General features: G+C 38.0%; 1 protein-coding gene across 1 annotated transcript in view; it reads left to right on the forward strand.

The window, feature by feature from the left end:
* Positions 1-10,922, forward strand: part of LOC126998439 (protein transport protein Sec31A-like) — a 59,159-nt gene extending 48,237 nt beyond the window's left edge. Inside the window, exons 22-25 of the mRNA XM_050860121.1 lie at positions 8,539-8,661; positions 8,782-8,976; positions 9,297-9,368; positions 9,988-10,922. Of these exons, the coding sequence (XP_050716078.1) occupies positions 8,539-8,661; positions 8,782-8,976; positions 9,297-9,368; positions 9,988-10,176 (579 nt within the window). The 3' untranslated portion in view covers positions 10,177-10,922. The remainder of the gene's footprint in view (positions 1-8,538; positions 8,662-8,781; positions 8,977-9,296; positions 9,369-9,987) is intronic.
* Positions 10,923-11,980: the final 1,058 nt, after the last annotated feature.

Here is an 11,980-nt window from a genome sequence, read left to right on the forward strand (position 1 = left end):
AAAGACTCCTAGGAGTGAAATTCAACTTTCAAAGTGAGTTACCTCCTAACTTTGCTGCTAACTTCTAGAAGTCGCGAGTTTACTGCTAGGAGTCCCCAAGGTTATAGAGGTGGTTGCATGTGAAGCGGAAGGAAACTGACTAGTTGGCATCTCGTCTCGGCGGCCGAAGCCCCGCCCCCTCGCCTGCCTAAGCCACGGCCCATGTTGACGAACCGAGTTTACTGCTAGGAGTAGCGACTTTACTGCTAGGAATCGCCGAAAATGTAAAAGTCCTCGTGGGGTACTTTTAACGACTTAAAAGCTAACTTTTCGGATGTCTCATTCAATATAATAACGATAATAACAGCTGACTGATGGCCCGCGCGCATTAATTATCTTGTCTGATGTGTTGTGTCAATAAAAATACGGACAAACAGCTGTTCCAGAGGGGAGGCGCCCCTTCAAAACAAGCAATGTAGTATTGAAGGCGATTATAGTAGGCTACCTATTAAGTAATGCATCTTCGAATCATTGTATTAAGGAATAAGTTTCGTATCTGTGGCTTGGAGGGACGGGTGCGTCGTCTGCTGCGCTCACCGTCACCCGCTGTTCCGCGAGCGTACACACCCGTCCCTCCAAGCCAAGGATACAAAACTTATTCCTTAATACAATGATTCCTACCTGTATAAAGTTACTGTAGAAGATATTTTTTATGTGATTATATTTAGTATGCCTATGTGAATGAGCTATGTAGGAAATAATGACGAAAAGTGTGCATTACTTATTAGGTAGCCTACTATAATCGCCTTCAATGCTACGTTGATTGTTTTGAAGGGCGGCCCGTTATCCCTTGAAAACTAGCATAATTATTATTGTACTTTGTTTCTTATGTGATGTCATTGATTGTTACAGTAGAGTGCCGCCATTCAATTAAATTACGAATATTTTTGGATCAATTGAAGAATCGCCCCCCCAGAGTTCCCAATTGAAGATTTGCCCCACCAACTCAGTTAGATTATCTCAATCATATATATTTGGTACTTGTCTTTGATACAATGCATGACGTCATGAACAGCTACTCAGGTGAAGGGGGGGCGGAGCTTAGCCAGAATGGGGGAGGGGCTTCTCTGTGCAAATAATTATTATTGGCCAAGTTATTTTGGACAGACAATAGCAGTAAAGTTAAAAGCTACTGCTAGAAGGAAAACAGCTTCTAGCAGCACCTCTATAAGTACTGCTAGGAGTCTTTATTAATACCGCCCCAGAAGTGGAATTGGACCTTCAACAAACAGCGACGGTGCACTAGTGACTGACAGCCAAGACATTGCAAACCTCTTAAACAGTTACTTATCTTCGATGTTTAATGCTAACAGTCTTCCTCCCACTACCACCAGCACCAGTACTAATGTAAATCTCAAGCATGCATTGCCTAATATTGAAATAACAACTGATGAAGTCCTTAAAGCTCTCCATTCACTTAAAACAAATGAAAGACCTGGACCCGATAAAATATATCCTATACTGCTTAAAGAAACAAAGAGCGAAATAGTCTCCTCCCTCACAACCGTATTCAATATGTCCTTGCGACAAGGCATCGTCCCTTCGGATTGGAAAAAGGCTAACGTGACACCGATTTTTAAGAAAGGAGACAAAAAAATACCAGGTAACTACCGACCCATTAGTCTAACTTCAATTGTAGGTAAGCTACTTGAGAGCATAATAATTAGAGACAAAATTGTGAGTTACCTCAAAAGCCACTCATTAATTGGGGATTCACAACATGGCTTCCGTAACAAAAGATCCTGCCTATCAAACCGATTGACCTTTTATAACGACCTCTTCTTAGTTTATGTTGTAACCAAATCATTGGATGTAGTCTATCTTGATTTCCAGAAAGCGTTTGTTAAAGTCCCACATCATAAATTACTTTATAAATTAAAGCAAGTAGGTATTGATGGTCAAGTAGACCAATGGATTGCGAATTGGTTGAGCAACAGACAACAAAGAGTGGTGATTGACGGATTTAACTCAGAGTCACTAGTGGCGTCCCTCAGGGCTCGGTTCTTGGCCCAGTGCTCTTCATTATTTACATCAACGACATGGGTGGTGGACTCAATAATCGCATTAGTAAATTTGCAGACGATACAAAGATTGGTAACTCGGTTCTCACAGACGAAGACAGGCAAAGCCTCCAAGAGGATTTGCACAAAATTTCATCTTGGTCGGATAGATGGGATGTGCCCTTTAATGTAGACAAGTGCCAGGTCCTTCAAGTTGGAACAAGAAATAAGAAGTTCGATTATGAAATGCGCGGCGTTAAACTCACAAGCGTTCAATGCGTTAAGGACCTGGGTGTCAAAATCGCGTCAAACCTCAAATTCTCACATCAATGCATCGATGCAGCAAATAAAGCGAACAGAATGTTGGGCTTCATTAAAAGAAACTTTTTATTCAAGAATAAAGATGTAATACTTCCGCTCTACAATAGTATAATCAGACCCCACTTGGAATATGCGGTACAGTTTTGGTCTCCTCACCATGCAAAGGACATTGCTAAATTAGAAGGTGTTCAGCGTCGGGCAACAAAAATTATCCCTTCCTTGCGCAACAAATCCTACGAAGAAAGGCTTTCCACCCTTAACATGTTCTCTCTTGAGAAACGTCGCCTCCGAGGAAAACTGATCGAATGTTTTAAAATACTTAATGGTTTCACGAATGTAGACAGAACAAAATTGTTTATGATCGATGACACTTTGCAAATGAGAAACAATGGCATAAAACTCAAATGTAGACAAGAAAATTCAGACTGCACCAAATTTTTCTTCACCAATGTTGTAGTGCGAGAATGGAATAAGCTCCCACCATCAGTGGTCCAATATAACACGATTGACTCCTTTAAAAACAAGCTTGACCGTCACTTCCTTGAACTTAACATTAACTAGAGTAGAAAAGCAATGTTTTGGAGCCATCTGATTAGTGCAGATTCACTTAGGTTTAAGGACAGACCACCTAGTCTGGACCATGGGGTCTGTGTGGTCTGATTTTCTCTGTAATTCTATGGAATTTCTCTCTCTCTCTCTCTCTCTCTCTCTCTCTCTCTCTCTCTCTCTCTCTCTCTCTCTCTCTCTCTCTCAAAAGTGTTGTGAAACTTTAAAAATCAATTACTCGCTCAGCAGAATACACATGTCCTGTTTTGCGAGAAGTGATGTAATACTAAGAAAAGTCATTTGTGGTTTCAAAATTAAATAAAACATTTAGTTAAGGAGAGAAATTTGTTCCACAGGCTACAGAAAGTGTAAAACATGCCAGCTGTAAAACTAATTTGAAGTCTCTTCAATTTTATAAACCAACAAAAAGGCGATCAGAACTGGGATTGGATCCTTAACTGACAGCGATGGTAAATTAGTTTCTGAGAGTCAGTGCGTTGCTAGCTTAACCTCTAAAGAATGGGCTAGAGGGCAATTCTCTGCTTGCAGAGCATGTGCCGTGTTGCTAAATTTTGGTGAAATAGGTGTTCTTCATCAATGTCCTGTGTGGCAATTTCAGACAAAAACACAATAGTTCATAGTGCTTTTCTACTGCTAATCTTTCATCTACATGATGAAAGATACTAGAAGTCCCTCAGTTGCAGCACGGCGGAGATATGATGTTGGGAAGTACAAATTTTGGCGGGACAGTGGTCAAAGTGATTAAATTTATCATGTGATTAAATTTGTCATGCCATGCAAATTTTTTACCTTATGAATTTACTTTATGAAAATTGGGTAATGAAAATGTGAAATGGGTAATAAAAACTAAATCATAACTAGAAGCAGCTGCTCAGCTAATACATGAAAACAAACGGATGTATTGTCGGCGGCGGTAATGCAGCGTTCACTATTTTCTACAGCTTTTCTATTGGCCAAAAATATTATACTAGTGTGAATTATTTCTATACATGCTTCATTCTTTCACATACTATATGTGCATGCAAATGTAAGGTCAAAGCGCGGCCGTTGAATAGTACGAGAAAACAATAAACAAATATATCCGGCTTGCGCACGGTTATCTAATGGGTGTTGCAGACATTGACTGAGGGACGGAATCTGATGTATGGCCAGACTTTTGTTTCAATACCTGGGACTTGGCGAAGCAAGTGTCTGGTAACTGTCAAATGTAGCTGGACCTCAGATTTTTGGCTTGGGCTTCTATTTCGGTTTCTGAACTTGACCGGCCATATATCCAACATTTGGCGCACCCTAGATTTTGTCGGGGTATTTCAATTTTGGGAAATCAAGGTCAGGGAAATCGAGGGTCTAGTACTTATATCTTAGCAACTACAGGTTTGCAGATGACAGCCTTTCTAAGCGAGTCTGAGGAAAACTTAACAGAAAATGATCAAGGAACCCCACAGAGAGAATGTGAAAGTAGCCCTGAAGATGAATATGGAGAAAATAAAGGTAATGTTTAACCCTTTCATGTACTGATGATGACTTTGGCTGTCATGGGCCTCTGAGGCTCAGACGTACCAATGGAGGCTTTGGCCATCATCGGAAGAAATAGCTAAAGGAAAAAATAAATAAGATATTTTAAGGTACACCAGAAGTTGAGTGACAGGGTGAGGGTAGAGAGTGATGATGGGGATGCTGTCCAGCCAGTGGGCAGCGCTTAGCTTGCCATTGATTAGGCTTGCCAGCCTATGCATGCTAATCTTGTGTTGACATGACAAAAACTAAAAACAGTTTGTTAATTTTTCTGAAGTATTATTGGTATAAATGCATTATACATCATTGGAAAGGATATTTATTTAGCTATGTTATAAAGTAAAAAATCCTATCATGAACAGTTATTTAAATATATCTTTTTAAAGTGCACACATGTTGGCTAACTTATTTTTTTATTTTTTATTTTATATTGAATATACTTTTTTATACAGAATATGATATTGTACAAATACTGAGCCTCACAGTGAAATCAAATTCACCTCTTTAGGATGATTAACCCTTAGCCAGCAGCAGCAGTTGCTGAGTAGCGCCCAATAAAAATAATTGTCTCTATTTAGGCACTGGCGACCATAGGATTGCAGCATAATAACATTGCACTGCATTATATGAAGTTTTAACATCATATATATATATATATATATATATATATATATATATATATATATATATATATATATATATATATATATATATATATATATATATATATATATCATCATTCTCTCTCTCTCTCTCTCTCTCTCTCTCTCTCTCTCTCTCTCTCTCATATATATATATATATATATATATATATATATATATATATATATATATATATATATATATATATATATATATATATATATATATATATATATATATATATATATATATATATATATATATATATATATATATATATATATATATATATATATATATATATATATATATATATATATATATATATATATATATATATATATATATATATATATATATATATAGATAGATAGATATAGATAGATAGATAGATATAGATAGATAGATAGATAGATAGATAGATAGATAGATACTACTGCAATATGTAGGTGATGTTCTGTGTTTACCAAACAAACCTTTGAGTTTGTAAGTGAATTTTGTTCATATCTTCACAGGGTAAATGGAGTCAGTCACACTCATAGCCAAAGCTGTGTCCAGGACTTGTGGCCTGGATGTAGTTGCCTTCCACCCTCCTTTCTTAAATTGTTGCATTACACACTACAGTTGCTTTTTATGGCACATTTTCTTATTTTTTGCTGTGAAATCTCCCTTTCTTACTTTGAAAGTTGTTCTGAGGTATGGTACAGGTTAATGCATGGAGTTATGCAGAATGCAACTTGGCATATATCTCAGCTGTAGATACTTCAAACAGCTTGGAGCAGGCTAAGACTTTAAGTGTGAAGTCCACAGAGTTATTTAGCTCTGATTTGTCACTAAAGCCATGAAGCACAGTTGCTAGTTATGATTTTTATAGGCTCTAGGGTAATTTTACATGACCGACTATATATAGTCTCTGCTGGGAAATACAGGGCATGATATTTGGAGAAGTGTCTTTATATAGTCACCCCTCAACTTCTTGATGAATTCTGGACCGTCTATACAGCCAAACCTCAACATCCGCAGGGTTGAGGTAACAGACACACCCACAGATGGTGAAGATCCGTGGATATCTGCTGACATACTTGCATACTTATTGCAGCCACTAGCATGGTTACTTCAAGTATGAAGATGTGTGGGGTGACAGTGCAGTGTGCAGTGAGCAGCAATGTTTTTTGGTGGCCATAAAAGTGCTTGGGACAACCTGTAGATACCTAATTCTTCAACTTGATAATATCCATGAGGTACCTTGCAGATATTCAAATCCATGGATTTTGAATCCGCAGGTGTTGAGATTTGACTGTAAATACGTAGTTCTGCCGTTGGCTAAGGGTTAATAACTGGTACCAACGGTGTAACTAAAAACATATCTGCATGACTGGTTGAACTCTGCTTCAGCTGAAGTCACACATAACTCCTGTTTTTTTGTAAACACCTCTGATGTGAAAAGGTTAATAATTAGTTTGCAGGACAATGAATAATGATGGGGTATGAAACAGTTAAGAGAGTAGAGGAATATACATCTTGAACAAACATAAGTGCAAACCCAGATCATGAAAAAGAAATTGGGAAAGAAAATTGGAAGAGATGGAGGGCTTTTGGTTTACAAAGCTGTCATGAATATTAACCTGGTACAGGTAGTCCTTGAATTACAATGAAGTTCGGGTCTGACAGGCAGGTTGTAAGTCAAAATTTACATAGAAAAATAATTCTAAATATTATTGAAATATCCTGCCACAGAAAGAGCAGCATTCGTGTGCCTCCTACCCTCCCCTCTCTACCCTGCCTCAGTCCTCATGTGCTTGCCTCACCACAGCCCTGCATTCAATAGTCATGCAACGTTGTGCAATGTTACACAATGAAGCTACTAAGATTTGCCAAAATGATAGCATTTGCCAAACCCCCCACAGAGTCATTGCACAGAGGGTCGTGTTGGTGGCAGGGGCAGTATTTGTAAACAAAGGACAAGTTGGTATATGAGTGTCCAGTGTCACTTCTGCTGCATCTTCTTACCTTTTTGTGAATAATTTGTTCAACTATAATTGCTGTTTCTGGTTAATGATCACCTTTAAGAGCTGCTGGGGGGATATTGTGATGGAGCTGTTGTTGTGGGATGGCATTTTGGGTGTGCTCAGCTAATTGACTGTCCACTTTGGCTCATCCCCCTACCAACGGGGAGTTGTGTGGGCTGGTGGGTGAATTGAAAGCATCTGAGACCTGTAAACAGTGGAGATAACTGGGTAGACTCACTTCACCCTTGCTTGGCCCACATGCTAGCCAATTGGTGTCTGCCAGATCTAGTAGTATGCTTGTACAGCAGACTGCAAGCCTATAAACTGGTAGAGCAGCGACTAATGACTGTAGCATGGTTGGGCTGGCCCAGTCCACCCACCCTTCCCTCTTCCTGCCTTATCCCAAACTGGCTGGGGTAAGTCCTAAGTGTGAGGACGGTGGTGGGGTAGGGGTGGGTAGGAGGAATGGGAAAGCTATGTAAACAAACAGCTGCTCTACCCTTGGCAGGATATTTGAAATGTTAACTCATTGCTTAATCAAGTATTACTAATATCATTGGCCTGGTCATAAAAGTAACAAAAGTGGCAACCCAGAAATTTAATAAGTCAGGGCAGTCAGAGGACCAGGTAGAGAGATGAAATTAAAGCATTTGTCAGAGTATTATGGAATACACTAACATCAGACAGAGAGAGGTGAAGAATGTTGGGAAGGGATGACTTGATTTTAGAGGCAAAACACTTTACTTCATATAGTAGCTAGTAGTTTTTCACTTGCAATTTGCCTGGTGGTTCCAAAGTACTGATATGTTATCCTTTCAAATATTCTCAATTGTGACCATTCAAATAGAGAAATAAGGTTTGAAAGACATTACTAGAGAATATCATATGCTCATTCCAATTCAGCAGTGCCATAAAAAATGAATAGTGAATAAGGATGCAGTGTGGCTGGTAAGAGAAAAGATTGGTGTAGATACTATTTATTTTTAGGAACTGCTGCCACTTGCACAAAGTAGTATAGTTGTTACTTGTTATCTTGTACATGCTTAGTTCTGTTTTACTTATTTCATATTTGATGACTTCCAGAGATCTCAAGGCATCTTAGTGAATTTACTAATTATCCTTCTGCTCGTTACTAAGCTCTTGAGCATTTTTATAATACTTTAAATGTTTCATTGTTGAAAATTATTGAACATCATAATCTAGCAGTATTACAGTTCTCATCAGTTTTAAAGTAAAAAATCTAAGTAGGAAATTTAGGAAATATTTTCATAATATACCATTAGCACTGAAGCTTTACATCATGAAACCTATCTCTCTGCATTGCTTAGCCTCATGAGTGTTATATATTGTGAATCACACCAGAACTGTAGTTAGTCAGTCTAGAACCAGGTGTTTGATTTTAGAAACATTTGTATTTTTTTCTATAGCAATTTATCTATCTCTAGGCTAAACAGCAGCAACAGCAACAGCAACAGCAACAGCAACAGAATGAAGTTGCCAAGCCTGTTGAGCCTATCATGTGTCCAGTGCCAGGTGGTGCTGTGCCTGAACCTCCACAGCAGTTCATGGTGAGACTCCTTCTTTGTAATTATAGCTGAAATACACAAAGATGTTACTTTTCATTTGAAGCCACATTCATAAGGGAAATGCACCTCTCCTATTCTAGCTCTGGTTATCTTCATCTACAGGGTTTCCAGCATCCTCAATATGGAACAGAGGCCCTTAGCCCCTCTGCTACTGGAGCTAGGCCACCAGTGAATGAGGCTGTTTCAGCTGCTGCTCTTGAGCCTGCTGTCAAGGGGCCACTTCCACCTGAACACCAGGTCATCCAGGATATCCTCAATGACATCAGAAATCGGTGTTTGTTGGTTGTTCAGAATCAGGTTAGACATAGTTGGCATGATTTGTATATTGTCTATTCCTGGCAGAATGCTTTTTTCTGACACTCTTACACATATCTTTGCTTTCTATATTGCCATCCTATGAATTAATCCTTTTGTCTGTATTTTCATTTCAAGTTTCTTTTCTGGCCAATCTATTACAGAAGATAGCTCTAATCCTATAAACAGCGGTGTTGCCACTGGCTCTTCACCCAAACTCATTATACCCTTACCCCTCCTCCTCTCTCCTCTCTTAATCTTGAATTCATGAATTCTCTATTCACTTCACGTGTTTGTGTCATGATCACAAATTCTCCTTACAGCAAATGAAGCAACGTCTGGAAGATATCGGAATCAAGATGGAGGTGCTCTATGACAAGCTTCGGGCAGGCCAGGTGAGAGTACACGCTGCCAGATTCAAGCACAAAGTTTTCCTTCTTTTTTGCAAAGACGATTCCCATGATTCCCTCATGCAAATGTGGATATGATACCATTTGTCAAATATATTCAATAGTGGTAAAAAAAAGAAAAATGGCTTGACTAATAGACAAGTATGAAAATTTTTAACATTTCATTTCATTTTCAAATTTTAGTTACTGTCAGTTGATATTACACTAAACCTACTCACTGATAGTTTTTACACATTATCATCTTCATCATCCACTTTCCCAATGTCCTTCATCTCCATCTGATGTCCGACTACTCAATCCTGCTCCAGCAGGTGCTTTACTTTCAACTCTACAGCTGGTTCTCTGCCCTGACTTCTCTGACTTCTCATACATACCATTCTTATGTTGTCACTCTGTTATTTCATGTGCTTATCTGTTATCAGTTCTATGACCTGCTCAAGTCTTATTCTTAACTGTTATGAAAATACCATTAACATATCCCTGTTCATTAATTTATGATGCTTAATTCCTATCTCTAGATTTTATACCTGACCTTTCTCACTCCATTCCCCTTTGCACATTTCCTAGTTTTATTTTAAGTGGTATGTAATTTTTCTACCCCCAGCTGAGCCCAGCTTCAGTTTCTGGAGTGCACAAGTTAATCAGTCATGTGCAGACTGGAGATTACCGAAGTGCCTTGACTGTCCATGCAGAGACGATAGCTAAGGGGAGCTTCTCTGAGCTTTCATCATTCATGCCTTCCCTCAAGCTACTGCTCCAGTATTGCATGCAGCTGCAGGTATTCCTCCAGTGAGACAGTGCATATGGTTTATGCACTGGTAATCTTGTTAATGCAGTTATGTTGTACTCAGTGTATATATCAGCCCTTATATAAAGTTTTCCAATAATTTTGCCAGAGATAAACTTTTCAAATAAGATGCTTCTTACAATTAATGTGGTGGAATGTTAGCAGTATAAAATGTAATGGGAAGAATGTGAAATTATTTTATTGCAGCTTTTCAGTATTGTGAACATTTTAGTGAAAAGTAGCTATTATATGCGATGAAGTATGCACTATACATCAAGAACACTGAAGTTCAGCTTAATTTGAGGTAAATTGTTCAGAGGAATGGACAAAGGAAGACCATTAATATTTCTTTGACATCTCATGTGCTCTGCCTCTGAAACTAAAAAAACTGTTGAATAAAAATGCAGTTATCACCGACATTATTTTTAGGTAATTTAAATTTTTCTATAGTTAATTTTTTAGTTTTCAAATAATTGTATTTATCATGAGTGAATGCGTAGCAGCATACAGGAATGTAGGTGACAGTCTTTCCACACTGCTGTTTTGTAACTTTAAAAGTTAGTGGTGAGCTCTGTCTTGGAAAGCTGTTCTCATGTAATAAGAAGGCAGTCAGAGATAAAATCATTTATAGATACTATATATGGCAGTGGACACAGCTTGTTAAGGTAATGTAAGTATAAAATGAACAATTCATTATAGTAGTTAAGTTGTTACTAATAATTTAGTGGATTTGATAAATAATTTATATTTGCTTTCATTGCTTTCAGTTTCCTATCCATATAACTAAAGACATTTTACAACTAAGACATGACATCTTACATAAACATGTTTATGCTCAGCTTCATATTTTTGAAATCCTGAAGAAGAATTTTAGGAAAGACAGAAGAAAGCTGCTGGAAATTTAAATAATGAACGAGAGGTCATGACTATTACAAGAAAAAATTCAAAGCTATGAAGAAAGACTATGGACATGAATGAATCTGTACTACTTTACTTTAGTCTAAAAAAAGGAGCAATCTCAAGTGAAAATGAAGAAATAAACTTGACAAAGGGCATAATGAATAAGGTTGGTAGGTTTCCTTACTGTCATTCTTTCTTCCTAGTTTCATTTGTTTATTTCGAATATATCTTGTGCTTGTTCTATATATTTTTAGTCCCTGCATGTTTCTTCAATTTTTGTTTCCACACTACTGCAAAATTTCAAAGAGTTGGCCTCATATCATATCTTTTTTTCTTCGTGTTTTATATAATGTAATCAGTGTAAATATTCATGGGATAAACGCAAGTATTCATGGGCTGAAATCGAGACATTGGTAGTCGTAGGGTTTGTTATGCTTCTACAAATGCCAAGGTTTTATAAAGGCTATTTAAATCTTTAAAGGCTAATTGAATATTTGAGTATGAAATATATAACAGTATTTTTTTTTTTTTTTTGTGTGTGTGTGTGTGTGTGTGTGTGTTTGTGTGTGTGTATTTACCTAGTTGTGACATACGGGAAAAGAGCTACGCTCGCGCTGTCCCGTCTCCATATCCTCTCTTACCCAGCTTTTCCTTAAAATCATGAATGTTTCTTGCACAAACCACCTCCTCCTCCAGTCTATTCCATAGCTCAATGCTTCTGTTTGGGAAGCTAAACTTTTCACATCTTGCCTGCACGTGGTTGCCCTCAGCTTCTTTCTATGTCCTCTCGTTTCTCTCATTCCACACACACAGGTCCTCTCTGCCCAGATTATCCACCCCGCTTGCCACCCTGTACACCGCTATCAGGTCTCCTCTCTCTCTTTTTCTCTCCAGGGTTGTGAGCCCCATG

This window comes from Eriocheir sinensis, chromosome 14 (genome assembly GCF_024679095.1).
Source record: "Eriocheir sinensis breed Jianghai 21 chromosome 14, ASM2467909v1, whole genome shotgun sequence".
NCBI classification, from domain to species: domain Eukaryota; kingdom Metazoa; phylum Arthropoda; class Malacostraca; order Decapoda; family Varunidae; genus Eriocheir; species Eriocheir sinensis.